Source organism: Anopheles darlingi, chromosome 2 (genome assembly GCF_943734745.1).
Source record: "Anopheles darlingi chromosome 2, idAnoDarlMG_H_01, whole genome shotgun sequence".
Taxonomy (NCBI): Eukaryota; Metazoa; Arthropoda; class Insecta; order Diptera; family Culicidae; genus Anopheles; species Anopheles darlingi.
The window spans coordinates 730,001-750,637 of NC_064874.1; the positions used below are offsets into that span (position 1 = coordinate 730,001).

The window sequence follows — 20,637 nt, forward strand, 5'->3', positions numbered from 1 at the left end:
TGCGCTGACAGGTACGCGTTGCACCAACTAATGCACACCTCAACCAACGGTGCAAGCGATGCCGCGGTTGTGCGGCATTACCATTTGCAAGGGATTTGGTTAACTTGCTTTTTTCTCTCCTACTTTCTGACTGACCTCTCCGCTATTAGCTTAGATGACGTGGAGTATCGACCATTACCATCAGAGAAACGGACGAGCCCCGAAGGCCCCACTGATACCCCGTTCCATCGGGATTCACGTTGTGTGCCGTACTAAAAATAGACGGCACGACAAACGAATTGTTTCCATTGTTTATGCCGATGCAGTCTATAAATAGCCACTATTAAAGTTCTAATGGAAAATCGTGTAATATAGTCCAAACCATTTCTCGTCAATCGGTACAGCTGTACCTAAATTAGTAACTAAACTGGAAAGCAATAGAGAAGAGAACACGAGACGTACTCACTTGCATAGTTGACGCCGACCTTTTCCTTCAGGCTTTCGGTGAGATTAGTCCGCGCCGAGTCGGTCGAGAACGGTGAGTAGGTGATGTTTTCGTGACGGAAAAACTCCGCCATCGTATTCATCAGCAGGTGGCCTGTCTGGGCACCGGCCACGTTGTAGTGGCTATGACGATCATAAAAGTACACGACGCGATTCCATTTGAAGCTGCAGAAACGGAGAAACGGATCGTTGTAGAACATGTATTATCGGTATTATAAGGTTTTATATATTAAAATCCGGCGATGGGCGCGGTAAAGACCGTCCCAAAATGGTATCCGAGATCCCTCATAATTTGGCGAGGAATGCTGATAGTAGATAGTGTTCCTATAAGGTTTACGACGGTTTAATACTTACTGGCGGATAAGATCAATCATGAAGTAAGCCATTCGCTTAAAGCTGACCAAGCCCGTCCGGATGAGCATGTGGAACTCGTTTTCACAGAACGTTTTCGGTTCCTCGAAGTCGAAGGTGTAGCCGGCTCCGGTTAGCACCGGGATGCCGTCGTTGTAGATGTAACGTGCGATTCGTGCAACCGGCGCTGGGTAGGAGAGAATGCGAGAAAACAGATAATATGAGAGTGATAGAAGTAGAGAAAACAGATAAAAAACATATAAAAAAGAACAATAAACAGCGAAGTTAAGCGAAGTTATGAAGGTTGTTGTAGAAATCGAATCGATTTCTATTATTTGATCTATGGTATGGTAGGTTTATGTTCTATCAAGAGTTATGGCTGCCTCTCTGTTAAGCTTTCCTCATTTTTCACTCTTTCTTTACCCACTCTTTATCCATTTTGGTTTCATACTAGATGGATGGGCCCAAAACCATACTCCACACAATCAAATTTGCTTCATACACGAAGCCACTTAACTGTTACGTTCTTTACTGAAGTGTGATAATTTGTGTATGGATTTGGATTGAGGTAAAACCTTATCTTAGCTTGGTTTAGTGTTCATAAAGCAAACCATAAAACATCCTGGATGCATACTCCCCCCCCCCCCCCCCCCCCCATGACCACCGTTCCACCAACGATGGCCAAAGTATGACCAGAGTTCGGTTTTCGTTGCTCCTGGGCCTTTTTGGGGATCTTGCTGCAGCTCCCCCAACTACCCCCACCCCCTGGGATGGCCAGATGGTAAAAAATGAAAAATAAGGTCTAAAATAAAAAACTTTCAATCTTCCGTACTTTTTATTGAATTTGGTGAGTTTGGCCTCGGTATCCCTCTCCCGCTCTCGCAGAAAGAGTGAGAGAGAAAAAATCGAGCAGCAGGCACGTTGGGATTTTTTCCGCTTTTAGCGTGGCCAAAAGTATCTGCTCGAATGGTTTAAAACTTCGGACAGTGGTTTGTGTATCGAATATACTTAGCAAGGACACACTGAATGGAGACGCCAAGTTTTTTTTCCGTAAACAGGAAATGGGTTTTCTCCGCCCATTTTGCCACCCATTTATTGCTTTGAAACAATTTGTGTTCGGACAAGCATCCCATTAAAAGATGCCGGCTGTTTTCCACCCATTCCCGACCGCTTTTTATGGTCAGTAAATGTTTTATGAGAAGTAGTACATGGCATTCGATGAATCGTGTGGCGTCATTGCGCATCATTGGAAAGACGAATTGACGTGATTGAGATGACACAGGTCAAGGCGGTGCTAAAAAATGGTACTTCTTACTTACCCAGCGCAAAGTCACAAGTTGGTCCAAGGATCACGTGACCGCATGTTTCGCTGCCGGTTCCGTCCATCGCCATCACCGTGGCCCTTGCCTGCTCGCACCGATCATCGTACGATATCCAACGGATAGCCACTTTGGCCGGAATGATAGCTCGACGGCGTATATGCTCTTCCGCTTTCTCCAGGACGGGTCGAACGCGTGGCAACGATGCCTCGACGCTCGTGTTGGCCGGCATGATCACAACGATCCGCAACTCACAGTTCCCATTCGTACGACAAATCTTTTCACATTCCTTACGCACCAACGGCCGACAGCCGGCATCGACCGGCGGTAGCATGACGATGCCAAGACCAACGACAATCAGGACATTGACGAACAGGAACCAGGTTCCTGCATCCTTCGGTCGCCGCTGGAGCACTGGCGAGACAGGCGAGGCCGCCGGTCGTCTCACCATGATTTCTGCTTAATGCGTTTTCGTGGTTTCTCCAATCCGGCACCACCACAACATCACCATCACATCACACGAGCACATAAGATTCGAACCGCTCGCCCGACTTCTCGCGTCCGATGATTAAATAAAATCCAAAAACCGGAGCCGGAGGGAAGCTCGCGTTTGACGCACGCTCAACACCAGACCGATGGCGGCTCCAGGCTGGCGAAACGTGCGTTTTTTGGAAAATTTATGATTATTTGCGCAAGCCTTTCGTTGTACATCGTCCAATACGAGGATGCCAGGACCAGGATTGGATTTCACTCGCTCACGTCGGATCTTGACTTTTCCCGCCCGCCACCTTTCACTTATTTGCACTTGTTTCACTCTTAGACACACACACACACACGCACGGGTCGGGTTTCTTACATGTCTGTTTTATCCGATATTTATTTGCAGACGCCCAGGGCTCCTCACACTGTTGCTTTTCACTTGGTCCAGAAGTACGTCTGGCGCAATAAAGAACAAATTATGTTTATAGAATCGATGTTTTATGTTGAAAAAGGGCGCCTAAATGGAGGAGCTGAAATTGAACGAAAACCATACGTTAGAAGCGACCACATGCTCGCGGAGTTGTCTAACCGTGTCTCGAGGACTCGGCACCTGTTCACGATCGTCCTTTTTGGCATGAAGGAAAACAGGAAGCTAAATGGCCAATAAAGGCAATGACTTGAAACATTTAGGCTTAGTCTCTGAAACGGTTCGCTTTCTTCCCCTCGAAAGCCAATCAGACCGCTGTCGATTCCGGCTAATTAAACGCCTGAAGATGGATTACACACACCCACTTCCGAGTGGACAAGGATGAATTCGTGATTAACGTGGCTGCGGTGGCGCAGCAGCGTGTGATGCGATGTGAGAAAGGGTTTTGGCCTTTCACTTTCACGGCCATTCGGCTTCGAAACGACCGCTACCAGACGCTACTGTCTGAACCGGTCTGTTGCCGGTGAGTGATGGACTTTGATGGGATGGTTTGACTTCAGGTTCATCCTTTATCTGAAAAGAAAGGAAGGGAAAAGAATGAAGTGAAATGCTTGAGACATTTATCGCGTCTCTTGTGAAAAGATAAGGTTCGCTAAGTGGCTTTACTGGTAACTCCTTCGAAATCATTCGTTCCCTATTAAATAGTCTATCGAATCCACAGTTGAAGTAGTATTTATTCCTCCCAAAATCATCATCTTCTGAAGACAAATGAAAGCACACTTTTTTCCGGAAAGCAACCTAAACAATGTAACACTTCTAGAAACAGATTAATCCAGCGATACCCGCGTTTCGTGGAAACCGAAATCAGTCAGGATTTCGGACGTTTTGGATCCAAGCCTTGAAGCACGCATGTCTGACTGACTGTGCCGGTGGATTCCAATTTACTCGCAAAAGGAACTCATCTCATCTCATTTCGGGTTTCATAAATTTAGAACGATGGATAGCTTACCCCCTTTACTGGCCAAATTGGCCTTTCCATACCCCAAACCAGCCCTCAAACACACCATTTCTAATCCAACTACCGGCACCCAACGTCAGAACAGCCTTTTCTTAAAGAAGCGCATACCAAGAACGCACAAACGATGGACCTTTAACCTAAAGGCCCAAAGGCAAACCAAGCATCCAGAAAGCGTTAGAACGGTTGCTCTCAGCCCATCCAGTACACTCCTCTGCAGGAAACGCGTTTCCGCATTATCCTGGATAATAGAGCCACGTTTGAATCGGTCAACGTGGTCGGTCCGCGGTAGCAGAATATTCGCCAAAGATAAACACACTTCATTTGCAATTGGTTCAGCGGGCGTTTGATGTCGAGATGGGCCGCGTTAATTACGGCGCCATAGAACCATCCACTGATCTGACCACTGACTGGTGACTCGCGTTGCGGAAGCCAATCCTTTCCCCTGAGGAGTCGCACTGTTTACGCCAATAAATAACGCACAAATGGAAGTGACTGGTTGGGGGGAACGCTAGGGGGCTAGGCGGTTTATGGGATTGTTGGTTGAAGGCGTTCGGTTGTGAAAATTTGTTTAGTTAGCTCGTAGAATCGATCGTTTGCTGATCGTGGTGGTCTGCTTTGATGGTTTTGAGGGTCGTTAGCATTCTGCTGAACATTAACGCCTCGAAATGATTAATCTAGATGCCGGGGTTTGGGGTGGGGAAAGCACATTGGCCACCCAATTAGTGAAACAACCCTTGGGCCAGGTAAGTAAATTACTAAGCCAGATCCTTCCAAACTTATCTCCAATGTAATTTATGACTCTAGGAGCTCAATCGAGGGGTTTTGTGCGAGTTTCTTATCTTGATTCATCAGAAAAATGTATAATTTCAATCCAGCATGGTGAGAGTCTGATCCTTTTTCTCGATCCACCACAGTCGGAGACCAACACGAGGCACCAATTGAACCTTTTTCTAATTTGTGTGTCTGGCAACTGATACCGCTCCCTTGAAATCCCCCCGTTCAGAGCCACGTGTATATGCCGTGATGGAGGATTAGGGTAAAAGGTTAATTCTTCAAATCGGTTTAGGGATATACGGATACCCATCGCAAGCTTCGCAGCGTGTGAGACAAAAGGTTGATTACACCTTCCGGACACCCCCCGGAGAGAAGGTCAAAACTTGTTGCCTTTATCACTTCGCCAAGACGTCTGCCAAGACCTAGTCGTTGTCTTGTCTATCGGGACAGGATGTCGCGAAAGTTCACGACCACATTTGGATATTCAGTTGAGTGGCTTGGAAGGACACTGAGCTGAATTTATGAGTGTCCTTCAAAGTGTGGGCTATCTGGCCCACTTTAACGGCTCCCTCCCTACGGCCAACAGCCATTCTGGTGGGGCCCTGGGTTGAGATCGATGGATCGGGCTTGAGTGAAACTTTCGAGGCCAGACACTGTCAAAAGTTTCTCGGCAAGTATTTTGTTCAAGTTCCTGTTGCGCGACGAAGAATGATATGCAATTATGTACGTACATTGAGCACGGAGGTAAAAATTAAGGAAACATAAGGGAAGGGACCACGATGGCAGAGACCGGCACGTGTTCCCGGTATTTCCTTCCAGCCAGTGGGATCCGACGATGTTGAAGTAACAGGGAAAATCACTTCCGCAGGTGGACTCCATCATGTTTCGGTCTTTGTTTACGTCTCCAAGTCCACTTCATTCATACAAATTGTTTGCTAAATGTAGACTTCAAAGAAATCGTTGCCCTCGTTGAATGGCCGGTAGCTGACTATTTCAAATTCGACGTAAAGAACGTGACCGCCAACGGAAATGGAAAACAAGGTATATCTGACCAAACACTCTCCATCTTTCCTAGAATAGTACGCCTTACCAAGGAGCACAAGTGACGGAATAATTTGGTGAACGGTGGACATAAACATCCCTTGATGGTGTCATGGTGGCTGGCTCCGTAACAAATGGCTTTAAAGGACTTTCAAAAACATATCCGTCACACCATCATGGCGCGATAATCAATCATCAATTTTGAAGTAGCAAACGGAAAGCAAAACAATAAGTAAAACGAGCCCACCTCCAGTCTGCCACTAAACTTGTTTGCTTTCTCTCATGCGCGATCGATCCTCGAGGCCGATCCGGACAGGATGTGAAACTTTGCGCACCGTTACCACTCATAGCAGCATGTCAGCATGGCTACGTGACCATCAGCGAAGCTAAAAAAGGCGATTATGTGCCCATCCAGTCAGCCTCTATCTTCTTAAAGAGCAACAAGACTTCTTGGCCTTGGGAGTCTTTGCATCAATCCTATTCCCTGTTTGCGGAACGAATTGCAGCAAGCGGAACGAATGAAAACATGGTGATCGAAGAGTTACCATTGGCGACGTTACCATGACCTTTGAGGGGGGGAATCTATTTTTCACACCCACGAAAGTGCCTGCGTAGCGTAAAATGGATAAAATCCGGCCTCACTGATAAACCGTCCATTTAGCGCTAGAGCACATCATGCCGATTAACTTTCGTTTAAAAAGTTGCAAAAGTGGAAGTACCATTAGTATCAAGGCAGACTGTGACGTCACTTTCGGCGACCCGCGGCCGAATGACGTCTTCCTCGATGGCCGCCTGAGATTGGAAAGCAAATCCAAAATTCAAGCCACATGTCTTTTATTTTCGATGCGAGGCTTGCTGGGATTTGTTTTTGCCAACTCTCTGTGCGAATGGCAAGAAGGATGAGTTCCGGCGAAACTCAGCAACAAGTAATCCTTGGGACCATTATCTGCTTCATTTGAGCCTGAAATTACATTCCAGGGATGCATGGGGAGTGTGTGGAAAATTGGATACAGATTTTTCTTTCGATGTCTTCCAGGCGTACTTCAGTGTATTTGAAGAGTACAACGTGCGCGTGTATGTTATTTATGTTATTCCAGCGGCAGACAGGCGTCTACCTACCCGATACCCACCGTTGACCAGAATGAAAGATTAGTTCATCAACGGCCAATGCATTCATTTGCAGCGCTGTTCGGGCTTATTTTCCCAAATTTGCATTCTGCAATACCCGATAGGCATACCGATAGCACATGCCCAGTAGTAACCCTTGAGCCCAGGAAGATAAATATGTTGCAATTCCATTAACGTGGTGCATGTAATTGGATACGAATAGCTTCGTGATAGCTTTTCTTCTTCCGGTATTTGCAAATGGCACGTAGTATGGATGCCATTGTGTTTGTCTACACCCCCCGGTGGGGTGTGAAAGTGCAATTTACAGACAATGGACGCTCTTGTGTACCTTCGTCGATGCACTTATGTGGCGGCATCGTCACCACGCCTGTGTAGTCAAGTTGAATGATGACCTGTTGAATGTTTAGTTCAAACATGTGGGTTCCATTCAATGGTAGTTATCAAAGTTATCAGTTCGACAAACAGCTCGTCCTTTCTCTTTCTCTTTCTCAGCCTAAAGCATCCATTTCATCAACCGACTGTCCATCAGCGACGCAAGATGCTGGCTTCAATTTCCCTCGGCAGATGAACGCTGCTGACGCAATATCCGTATCCTTGAGACTGAAGATTCCTTGGGACACCTTGTAGGGGAGAAGGGGAAGAAAATGGGGAAAAAGCAGTAAACTAAACTGAAGCGCTGCTGCTTTCCGCTTTCCATAACGGTCGCCGTGTTACTAACGACGCTCAGCATCGTGAAACGGGTGGATTATGGATCTTACATTCCTACGCACCGGAAAAGGGTGGCTCCGGCTAACTCAGTAAGTAATCGTCGTTACAGAAGATAATCCACCCCACGTGTACCACCTTCCGCACCTCCGCACCAAACTTGGAGGGGTAACATCAATTTCCGATGTGCTGCACCATTGTGGATAGCGGAACAGGAAACAGCCACGACAAACAGAACGGGACGTTAGGTCCGACGGATTTGAGGTTATGGCTGTTACCGCCGTATCGACTGTCTCGTCGAAAACGATCAGGGCAGACGCTGAAACTTTCGCAGCAGCTTGGTTGTAGCTGTTTGCTGTTCCAGTTGATTGCTTGTGTTGTTTTCTAAGCCACTTGTTACGAGTTTCATTTAAGGGGAAACATAAATGGGACATTCGAAAAAAAGGCGTCAAGCAATTTAGAAAACATAGCGAGTAAAGTGAAATAACCAATCGAGTGATAACTAAATTCAACATTATTGAAATTGAAAAGCATAGACACATAAACCTCGATGACACTAACATGACACGTACGTTATGAATGCCCGTTTCACCGTTACTTGTTGCATTATGTGTAAACATGTTGCTGACGAAGAGGACTAGGTAGGTAACCTTGCAAAACAAGCAAATACTCCCGCGTGATATTCTCAGGAAATGCGCTTTCGGTGTTTTGTGCATCCGAGTTACTCAAAAACAAACAAACACGAGGATGTGCAGCACGGTGGGAAATTTATCTGCTTTTGCTATGTCAAGGATAGTAAATATGGTTCAACCAGCCAGTCATTGTCAAGCTTTATTGCTATTTATCTACCAGCAAACTCGAGTCCATGTGCCTGATGAACCTTCAATATGATGTAATGTTTGAAGCATTTCGGAGAACTTTTGCCATTGGTCTCGCAGTAAATAAGTTTGTTCAATATTGCAAAAGAGATAGTATACTTAGTTATGAAGTTCCTTGCTGATCATTTCGAACGAAGTAATTTAGCCAAAAATTTCATCCAACCAATTCACAGCCTAATTCAATTTACAGCACGATTCCGACACCCGATAAGGCACTAAATTGAATTCATCCAGCAATCGATCGATCCAACACAATACGACAACGGGAACAGGGGAATGATAACCCCGTGAGAGCATTAGAGGAAGATGCCAGACGTTTTCCTAGTATTATCCACAATTTACGTGCGACCACCGTGAGGAGTCTACGCCCACAAATCATAACTTAATCGCGATAGAGGCAATTTTCACCGTCCCACCCAGCCAGAGGGGTATGCCAGATGGATGGCACGCGAGGAAGCGTGGAGGGTAGCAAGAGACCCTAAATTCATTCCGAAGGCTCGCCTCAATAGCCGTCAATTCATATGAATGGATCTATCCTTTCAATAAACATCATGAAAAGCATGGGAATGACCATGAAATACCGTCCTTATTTTTCTTATTCAAAGAAAATGTGTTTGTCATTAGAAGCAAAGAGCGAGAACGGAAAAAATCGTTTATCGGTATCGTATGGAGACGACAAGAAGTGGTCGAGAGAAGTATTTGTGACTAATAGGAAAAGGACACTTCACCGAATGTTTGTCAGACCGAAGAATGATGGCAATGCTAGGTCTGGGTTATGCGAACGAGAAATAGAAAAACTGTGTCCCGCACAACCATTGGTCACCGCAACCGGTCGAAGATGGAGAGGGCCACCCCAAGATACGGAAAGAGAAAAGAAGGATAGGGAGAGAGCTAATAAATTTTGCAAATCTCCAGTGTAAAAGGTTCTTGCCCAAAAGGCCCCCAAGTGACCGTTTCCTGGTAATCGACTATGGCCGCAATGATAAAAATACCTTCCCTTCAATTTTAACTTAAACTCAGCGACGCGCCAAGGCACTCGGAAACGGATTCCGTTGTCTCTGTTCGGGGTTTCGTTGGAAAAGTATTTCAATCAACGGCCACGGTGCGAATCGAATTCAGTTGTAATGTCTCATGAGTGACAAACTTTCCCAACCATTTTTTTACCTTCCTGAACCCTTGCTGCCGATGCATTGACCACTCCTAATCCCTCCAGAAGGAGAGAAGGGATCAGGATCCATCTATACGAACTCTGGTTTAAAGAGTATGACCGAGGAATTTAATGTTTTTTTGTAGAAAAGCCGCCGTGGGCTGATTGGGTTGCCAAAAGTTCAACTTTTGGTTCGCCCCCGTCTCTCCTAAAATCCATTACCGGGTACATCCTTGGACAGACAACCGCGAAGATTTACACAAAACTCTGAAAATGGGTGCTTCTAGGTTCACAGACTTTGGAAGACTAAACAAACAACACGTGTATCAGCAGTTGTGTGGACAATAGTCATTGTATTAGAGTAAGAGAGTGAGAGAGAAAGAGAGAGAGAGAAAGAGAGAGAGAGAGATAGAGAGAGAGAGATAGAGAGAGAGAGAGGTTCTACTAATCGCTTGTTTGTCTCAATTTCCAATCCATTCCTACGGGCATCCGCTGCAGCATAAACAGCTGCGTTCTGTTGAAAAGAAAGAGCGGGAAAGGGAATAAATGGACATCTCATTGAAAAAACCAAACAAACCAAGCAGATTGTAGCAATTGCCCAGTCTCAAATTACATTATTGCAAGTGCCGGCCTTGAACCTTGTGGCAAGTCCAGTCCTAATCCGTACCATCTATCTGCCCAATTCACGATTATCTAAGCGTGATGATGTGAAGAGGAAGAAGCTAGACGCTGTCCATCGATCCGTTTGAAAAACTTCCAGACTTGTCGGGGCGTCTGCCTCTTTCCTCTTCCGTCTCCTTCTCCTGCTCCATCCCTGTTTCCTGGGATCTGAGGTAAATATTGGAAACCGGATTGACCGTAATTTATTTACATGCGCCGCCAGTTGGGAGGTATTTTTCGCGCTTCGTGAGTTTTCCGTTTGGGAAGAATTGCGTTGTTTACCTTTCGGAGGTTTCGGGCGTTTGTGTTGAGAAACACCAGACCGGCCAGTGAAAGACATTCTTCTTTCATTCTGCCTTTTGGGATTAAACACAGAGAAAGAGCTGACGTTTGTGACCTCACGGCTTAATCATTGCTAATTGTTCGACTGATTAGACGGTGCACGATCAATCAGATCGACTAGCGACCGCACGTAAACGTAATACCTTTAATAGTCCTGCACGCCTCGGGGCGACGGTGCTTGAGGTTATTTTAGGAATGAAGAGACCACACAATCGGCACCACGGCAGGATGATAACGGGAACTGGTGGCTATCGTGCAGCAACAAGTAAAGGCGTCTCGAGAACCAACGAGATTCGCCGGTGAGCACGGTGTTTCCTATCAATTGCCTATCGATACCGGAGCGGTGCGCCAACGCCATTGGCGTCATGACGTGCTTGTTGTTGACGGTGTTGGTGTATCGGTGTGGGCCTACGATAACGGCCTTCTGAACTGCACTGATAAGCGATTGTAAAAAAACTATTGTTGTTCGCGCTTCCGACTATCGAATGGCTGAAGAGTTGTAAAGGATGGGAAACGTCTAGAGCCGGAGCTAGGTACTCGATTATACCGGGGAATCTTGATCTTGAACCATCGAAATCACCTTTCTGGACTTCAACTCGTGGCACATAATGCGATCATTGGAATGAAATTGGTTTCTTCTGTTCATCTCCTTATCTAAAACGGATAAACGACTAGCTTAAAAGACGGAAATATCCATCTAAAAAGCTATAGCAATCGGTGTTTCCTTCAATTCCAATTTTCTATTTCGCTAACAATAGGCCAGCTCATTGGTTAGCGTTAGCAATGGACACATTCCTCCCACAATCAGGTTCTGCCCGTTCAGGTGTCCCGTGTTTTGGGTGCTGATAAGCGGACGTGTTCGTTTTGCGTCATCGCAAAATGGACGCGTTCGTTATACACGCCATTCGGACACCTTCAAGACTAGGATGTCGGGCGATTTTTTCGCAAAATGATCATCGACCAGCACCAGGTTTTGGCACCGATGGACGACGGATACGCCATCCGCAGCGCCACAATCAATAATTCTTTTACGTTTGATTGCATCCAACAAGCTGATGATAGCGGCTACAATTTTCACCAGGTCTATGAAACGCCAGGAATCATGGACTCCGGACAGGAGCTTCCACCCCGGCGTGTCTTTATGGCCGGTGATGGGTTTGGCTCTGACCACAGCGCATAGTGAGCCTCGCGCCCAACGTGCCATGATTAGAAACGCTTCATATCTTATCTTATCCACTTCACACCGTTTTTCGATGAAGTTCCACGGCCACTCGTCGACGGGCGGCAGCAGCAGATAAGCCGAGCTTGTCTGCGATTCGAGAGGCTTCTCGCGCCACAAACACCTGGATGTGGTTCAAACTAGGGCCCAGACCAGGGAACGGATGCCAACATCGTAACCGAACTCCTGTGCTCTTCACGCCTTCTTTTGGGTGTTGGTGTGCGCAGGGCAAGGAATGTCCGGCCGTCTGTCAACCCATGGCTCCCTCCGACAGGGAAAACCCATCGACAAGCGAACAGCAAACGTAATTCATGCGGCGGCGCGAGCTGCGTTGGACTAAATTTTGCACAATTCGTCCATTTGTTATCAGGGCATTTGGGCAGGATATCGGCTGCTCAAGCGACGCCCGTCACGTCGCGTCAGTATTTCGCAAATATTTCGTTAAATGCATCGATAACTGGAAGGGACCGATGATAGCATGATAGCAAGCGAAGCTTTACATTCGTCGTCTTCTTCATTTTTTATTTGAAATGAGTTGCACTTCTTGGCATTAAATTCAGTTCTCCCATCAGTATAATGTCTTGTATGGTAGGAAATTAATTCTTTATTATTTTTCCATTTAGCAGCTATCCTTACGCAAGGGCTTTCACGGCATAGTGACACCAGAAAATGATTAAAAACGCATCATCATGAGAAGCCAGGGGGAAACAGCGGGTCTGAACAGGTGAACGAGAAACTCGAGCGCTCGTCACGAGAATGCATTAGCGTGAAGTAATGAAAAGGCCAACATAATTATCCTGTCGTCTGGAAATAGATTCAATAGTGAGCTCTTGCAGCAATATTGCCCAGAATATGATTAGTTTTTCAACTTGCCATTCAACAGTCAATCATTTAAGAGTATAATCGAAAAATAAAGTGAAGTTAAGAATTGAAATGATAATGTTCTACTACATCAACTATACTTACAATTTTGGGTAGAGACGTAAATTCCTTGCCCTATTTCTAATCCACTGGTGGAACACCAAATCAACGAATTCCCGATCGCACAGCACACACCACCGCAATGATTGACTCTTCATCTCGAAACAGCGACACGCAGCACGCACCAATCACGCAATCACGCACAATTTATTATTAAATTTATTCTCCAGCTTTCCGAAGAGGAAACAAACCTTTGTGCAGCCAAGCAGGCGACGATAAATTTTCACGAGCATTCGGCAGAACACCTTTTACCGAAATCACAAAACTCGCGAGCACGCGAACGCCAGCCAGGGGTGAGCAAATTCACTTGGGAAAATCCGTGACCAGCGTCACGATCATGAGCGAGCGCAGCGGGTGGCGCGTTTGGCCCAATGCTCACTGTTCTTATTGGCTGTGACTATCGGGGTTACTGCTGCTGACTTTGACCTCCGCATTCTCGCCTTTGCTCGCTCACTGTTTACATGATGTTTTTCACGCCACTCTCACGCCATAGCATGCTTTGCTTGTGGTTTTGTTCACAACGATCACAGAGTATCCGCTCCGCTCTTCAACCCCCTACGCTCTTCAACAGAAAACAGATGAAGTAGTCCGGGCGGAGAGAAAGACGTTATTTTCATTTGCGCCATCACTCACGATGCACGATAAACACGGCGAAGCGAAAGGATGTTCGATATTTTGATCTTTTAAATTGCAAACCATTCGTCGTGCGGTTTGTTATCGCGCGCCGCAGCTAGGGTTGAACTCTTTCTCCCGCATAGAGACCGTTCAATCGATGATGACCATCACGCCCCACGCCGCCGTTCCTTCTTATCGTAAACGCAACTGGTGCGGACGCGATTTGCTCGCGATCGCGCTTCTTCGCGCCTGGTGCGTCTTCGACCAAACGCCATGTTTTGAGGTTCCGGTTATTAATAGCACCTTCATTTATCTTTCGATTCGCTTTGCCATGCACACACAAGCTGGGCGACGGCGAGTCTTATCGTGACAGTTATGGCGGGGTGGGGGCGGAGCGCGACTATCAAATCGCGCGAGGGGAACATAACTTCACCTTGATATTGAAGCAGCGCAACTGCAGAGAGGGCAGCAGCAGTATGCGGATGGATTTGTGTGCTTAAGGAGGTATGCTTTTTGATTGTGATGCTATTTTTAAAATGGCAAACGGACACATCTACGTTGCTACTTTTGGAATAACGAGCGCCACCGGTCGGGGCAGTTGCATCAAGGCGGGGTACTTCAACCCGTCTATTGATCCCAGTAACTGCCGAAATTTGAATATTGATTGCATCGCCACCCACCTCGCTTGCGGTGCGACAATTTCATTAAAGCATATCGGATCCAGTGTACTGGTCAGCCTGTCCGTATTGCTCGGTTTGCCGGCAAAATGAAAAGTGCCAGTTTTGAAGCGACCATTGTGCGTCCGACAAACCACAAACCGACACCGGCGATGCGAGAAAATGTGAATGAAGGCAAAGCACGCCGGTCGGAGGGTGGTCGTTTCTACAGCAGATCATCATCTTGGAAGTCGTGGAGATCTTGGATGGACACATTCGATGCAACAGGCACAAAGGGTGTCACATTATTATTCAACGAAACCGGCTGCATTGCAAAACGTTGCAGTTGCAAATGAGCGGGAGGGACGGGGGGTAACAACGAGAGGAGTATGCCTTTGCGTAGGTCCCTCACGATGCCCTTAAAGTGCAGCGTGCAACGGTCAGTGATGGTCACTGTCACTAACGACATGGACGCAAATAGTGTTCTGCTCCATTTTTAGTTCTCCAGTTATTTTCCTACGCTCGTCACATCGCGATGATTGCGTTTTTGTGATGCGTTACTGCGATAGAGTCATTGCTTCGGACGCGCATCGGAACAGATGGAGATTGAGAGAGCTAAACCACTTCCACTCCGATCTACTGCGGTATCGAACTTCGAAACGTCGTCGGTTAGGAGTGTAAAATGTCAAAATAAACAAACATGACAGATCAAGGGCACCATTTTAGATTGATTTGGGAGTGTACGCGTCTATTGTGTCTACGCCACGCATCTCTGTTGTCACGAGAGATCTCGCAGTCCTGTGGGACACCACTCTTTGGGATGATCTCACACGACCACACTTTTAAGCCGTAAACACCAAACAAACCAACGAAATGTGATGGTTCAGCAGAGAACCGAGCCGGCATTTTACCATCGCGACGACGACAATTGTCACCAAACTAATTGACAGCCTGCTGAGGCTCGGTGTGTTGAGATGAGCTTCAGCGACCTGACGTTACGTAGATTAGTGACGACGTTCGGAGCCGGTTCCAACGCACAAAACCGTCCACGCGCGGTACACCAGAACACTAAAGCGGAGTACGCGAAATGGTCCGTCGTCCGGCTCGAGGCAAACTGACAAACCGAAGCACTCAAGCCACAAGAGCACTGCAAACAACCGACGTCGACGAACGAACGCACACCCCGTAACGAACAACCCCGAGCCCGAGACCAGCGAGACGACGACGACTCACCGTTTGGCCTTGGTTGTGGCGGCGGCCACCTTATCGGCAGCGAGACGAAGATTCGCTTTCGTTCGTCCCAAAAGCGACGTGGCGCGCGGGAGGTCATGCTCATCGTTCTGACACTCTTCCTACCATTCCTTCCAGCTCTGCGTTCTATTCTCACTCTAGCGTCGTCGTCGTCGTCGTTGCCTCGTTGATGACGTAACGAAGCACACACCCGGCACGTTTGAGGTCGTTGCCGTTGACAACCGGCGATTGCTACGAACTGCAATGACCGCCAATGGGAGCGCGCGTGTTCCGTGCCCGTTGCGGTGTAATCACTTTAATTTTCCATCGTCCACGCCATTACGCGATGGGAGGAAGGAGTTCCTGGAGCAAAGCACTACACTTTGGCCAACCCTCCAACGGAACGCCGGAGGAAATCCGATACGCCGTACATACGTCGGAATGAAGTGGAAAAACAGAAGGCTAGCAACACACACACACACACTTGTTGCTTATGCTCTCGGGCTTATCGAGATTGCATCGAGGACAACGACGACGTGGACGACGAATGGCGACGACAACGTCGACGACGACGACGACAATGTCGCTGATGAGATGTGACGCCGTCGGTGGGCATGGTTTCAGGTTACACATTTGCACCAGGGGATGCATACAAAGTGGAGGAGGCATCCAGGTTTCATAATTGTGTCATAAAATGGTTTCCAATCCATTCCACTTTCCACGCTTCAGCTCGTTCCTGTGACTGATGATGGCTGTTCTACAGAGCACATGGCATATGGTCGATGGCAGCTGCTATTGTTTCTATTCTCGCTCTCGACGCGGTTCGGTTCCAGGTGAGAGCTGCCATGCGCCTCCACCAACCGACCGACCGACCGACCGACAGGGGATGGCAGCTCGATGTTCTGGATCGACATGTTGACGACGTCGCAAACGAACCGAACCGAGGCACGCTTCACGCTTCACTCGACAATCAGGGATCCTTTTTAGCGGTGGGCATCGGCATCGGTATCGGCATCGGTATCGAAGCATTGTTGGAGCTGCAGCATTGAATGGATTGTTGATTGGGGACTTGTTTCCTGTTACCGATCCCGCTACCCGATGACAGGCTAAAGGTGTCGCGCGGTCTAATGCGCCCACGAACAAATGATCAATAGATCCCCCCCGCCATAAATATAGAACCGGTACCCTGCCATGGGGATTGCAATTATTTTTGGATTATTGATCTAGGCTTGGAATTCGGTGAAGTACGGAAGGTAGTTTATGCGCTCGTAGCTCGTCTTTTGTTACGATTGTGCGGCTCGCTCATGTGTTTGCATTACATTGTTGCTCCGCTCCAATAATTTATTGGAAAAGTTTTATCACCCCTGGTGTTACGTGATCGATTAGATGTGCCAGAATGATTTGATCCATCATTAACTAAGGTTGAACTCGTGTTCAGGCGAGTTGTTACACAACTGCCACGCATGTAGCGTTTCCGGAAGATTAATAACTGATTGCGCGAAACGGATAGCCAGTCCCTTCGAAAGGCAGCGCCATCTTTGGTTTCCTCGTTGTTCTTCATTTGGGCCGCTTTGTTGTGTTTTCCACTCCCACCCGCTCGATGATGATGGAGAGTCATCAGCCGCTTTGCGGTTGTTCTCGCGAGTGTTTAGTCGCTTGCTACAGTGAGTACTTTGTCGTCGTACTACACATGCTATAACGATCAATCAAAGCAACGATACTTGGTAACCATCGGTGTTGGAACGCGGTTGCCCTAAACAACGCGAAAAGGCAGCTTTGTTGACGAGAGAGTGATATACAAATGCATATTGGAGATTGGTTGTTCTGCTCGTGCACACAACAGCCGCCAGCGCGAACGAAGCGAATCATCTGGTATGCTTGTCACGTCTTGTGCGACGATAAGAAATTACTGGTGAGCCATCGCCGGTCTTTCAGTGGCTGGTGGAGAACAGGCAGAACAGAAAGGCGTCCACTGTCCGCTTAAATGCCTACGGAACCGCTTATTTGTGAAGGCACTTGAGTTTAGGATCACCGACGGATATCGATACCGGAAGGAAGGATGATGTTCATTTGGTCGGTTTGCCGGACAAAAGGTTCGCCCGGCGAGCGGGAGTTAATTTCGTTCCCTTTCTCGCTTCTCCTTTGTCAGGGAAGCTTCCAATAATGTCGCATGTGTTATCATTTCGCGTCCCGCACCTCCCCTCTCATTGGTCACGATAGTGAGATTCGGTTATTGATTGATTGACTAGCGCTGCACGTCATCAGAGGTGCTCAAATTGGGTGTTGCTACTGTTCATGTAATTCGAGGGCATTTGGGGACCGCAAGTTAGATTGATTTGAGGTTCTGGCAGAAGAGCGACGAGGTATTTGTTTTTCAAATCTGTTGCTTAAATTACACTTTATGCGAAGGCAGAATGGTAGTTAATGTCGCCAGTGAAGGAGAAACAAGATTCGCTGCAATTGATAACTAATCGCTGACCATATCGTGTCATTAGCGATTCATTAGCCTTCAGCGGATGCTATTTTAAGCATTTCATTGTTTCACTTCGAGCTTATCAATACCATACCGGTCCCATATGTGGCGAATCCATCACAGCATCATGATTAACGTCGTGATGACGAAAAAAAAACAAATAAAATCGATTTGATGAGTATATCGTAAAAGTAACACCATAATGCAAAGAAGCAGAAAACAATTTCGAACGACACCCGACACCCGGTCAGGGCTGGTCAGATTTATGGTACCGCCAAGCCACGTAGACCTGCTGCACGATGATAATGATGTACCTCGCGCCACCACGGTCGTCGGTTGCAATAAAGATAAGCATCTTGCTATCAATATAACACTCGTTATCAGTTGCCGTTGTCCTAACGGTCGGACCATGACGCACGGTGCAGCGGAGCGTGATTTACGTTGATCACACCACGCTTCCGGAATGTATCGAGCCGCTTCAATGCTCTTTGGTGTACATTTTTCAAATAGTTAAGAATAGAAAAGAAGGAAACACAAAGTGGTCGCACTGCTTCAAGTAATGTAAAAGCATCACAGATTACTTTTAAAGGTTAGGCATCGAAGGAAAAATGTGAAAATCAAACTAACCAAACACCAAAACCCGTTTTTGGCCACCGATCCGCGCATTGTTCCGCGCATTGTTCCGCGTTTTTCCATCCGCCTGAAGTTATGTAATGGTGAGAACTCTTCTCTCGAACGCGGATAAGAGTGCTTCGTCCATCCTGGACAGTGTCCAAGTCTCAGAGGCGTATACACGTCGTATACAGTCCCAGCTTCGTCCTTCTCGAATGGATGAGTTTCCGCAGGCTAAAGTAAGACCGGTTGATACGGGAGGGGGTTGATAGAAAAAGGACATTTACTAAAAATATCTTTCAACATGCCAGTTTAGGAGTAAAATTCTATCAACCGTCTGATCTCGTTTGAAATTTGTTCAATAGTGAACCATTTTTCAAATAAAATGTTCTTTTCGAATTTTGTAGTTCCTGTTTACGACGCGTACGAGTAACGTATACTATTTCATTCACAACTCAAATCTATCGAGCAATATCAAAATATTATCCCGAAATCTCCTTATAACTCCATTTGGAACTTTGATCATCCACTTAATGCTTAGAACATTTGTCATTCCCTCCTTACCACCAGTGCCATCACCACCACATTACAATTAAATGTAATATAGAATGTAATTTTCCGCCATTTTTTTGTTGTTGCATGATGATAAACCCCGACCGACAATGACCGCCCGAGAGCAGAGGGCCGAGAGTTTAAGTAAAAACAAATCACCACCGATTTGTTTCATGGTGCTCTCGATTGCCGCTAAATCCGCTGGAGTGATGGTCTTGCCAACGCGGATCGCGTCGCTCATTAATGCAGCTCACCGTCGTCGTCGTCGTCGTATGGACATCCGTCGGTTGGTCGGTCGGTTGGTGCAGATTGCCATTCTTATGATGTGGTCGTTTATATGCTGATTATGATTTCGTAAACCGCACTGCGCTACGCTCGGGAAAGAAGAACGTGAATGTCTGCTTTCGTTGCTTAAGGTGCGCGCATCGTGGCCGTCACCGTCGCCGTTCGTCGCTCTCTCTGACCCGTGGCCGGCCCCGGTGGTGCTGCGTCCATCGCGATCAGCGCACAGTCAGTGAGCTTTATTTAATTACCAAGAATGATACATTAACGAGCATAAACACAGCGGCGCTTCCACTTACTCCATATGCGAGTCGTCCTCGGGCCCGCTCCGCTCCGAAGCGCTTCTGTCCGAATGATGAATAATTAAAAGTCTAAAACATGACTAATGACTTTCGCGTCGCAGCTTCGACGACGCAGGGGCTCAGCGCGGATTCCGTTCGGAGCCCAAACGCTGCTGGGATTTTGCATCGCCCTTGCGCGCGCTACGCACGTCATCTCAAGATCTGAGCGCGTACGGTAACCGGTGAAATGACACCTGCTCGAGTTACCCCCCGAGTTGATGATGATGATGATGATGATGATGGACTCGTTTCGCAATCACACTAGCGCAAGCTAAATGGTACGTGTTTCACAAACTACATTTTAACGCAGCATGCCGAGGATCACTCTATGCGCAAAGTCAACGTTAGGTCCCCACTTCTCCGGACAAATCTTGTGCACGCTGGAACCGTGGAACAACATGGATTCCGTCTATAATTGGCCGAGCGTTATGCGCTTGAAGCAGAGTCGGGAATGGAAACGGGAACGTAATTCCCGGGGTGACATCGAGCACGTGCAGCAATGCACACACGCACAGAACTCGCTCAGGAGGAGCGAGAGGAGGAGAAGGAGGAGGAGAAGGAACATCTGACTTATTGGAACACGATCAATATGGGTGTTCCTGGGGTTTACGACCCAGATGACATCTTGCAGCGACGTAAACGCAACGCAACGGCAATGGCACCTCGACACTCCACTCCCCCGTCCCCATTGAACCCGTTCTACAGTGGAATGCACCCGACGACCGGCTGAAGTGAAGGGGAAGGGGGAAATATGAAATCATAGGGAGATTAAAGGCGAAAAAAAATCTCAGATGCTGTTCCAGCCCATTTCCGCGATTTCCCACCCTTGGAGGGGTGGGGGAGGGGGGCTCATAACTCCTTCTGCTGTCCGAGAGTGGAGAAGGAGGAGTAGGAGGAGGAGCAGAGTGTCATTCCGTATCCTG

At 47.3% G+C, this 20,637-nt stretch overlaps 1 protein-coding gene across 2 annotated transcripts in view; it reads right to left on the reverse strand.

Moving 5' to 3' along the window:
- LOC125952709 (atrial natriuretic peptide receptor 1-like) overlaps window positions 1–15,260 on the reverse strand; it is a 62,437-nt gene extending 47,177 nt beyond the window's left edge. The window contains exons 1-4 of one of the 2 annotated variants that reach the window (XM_049682365.1): window positions 15,136–15,260; window positions 2,154–3,089; window positions 838–1,021; window positions 446–648 (exon numbers count right to left, since the gene is read on the reverse strand). In XM_049682365.1, coding sequence (XP_049538322.1) covers window positions 446–648; window positions 838–1,021; window positions 2,154–2,604 — 838 coding nt within the window. In that variant the 5' untranslated portion in view covers window positions 2,605–3,089; window positions 15,136–15,260. Of the gene's footprint in view, window positions 1–445; window positions 649–837; window positions 1,022–2,153; window positions 3,164–15,135 lie in introns of both variants that reach the window. The other variant, XM_049682364.1, reaches the window with a different exon arrangement.
- Between the last annotated feature and the right edge of the window lie 5,377 nt (window positions 15,261–20,637).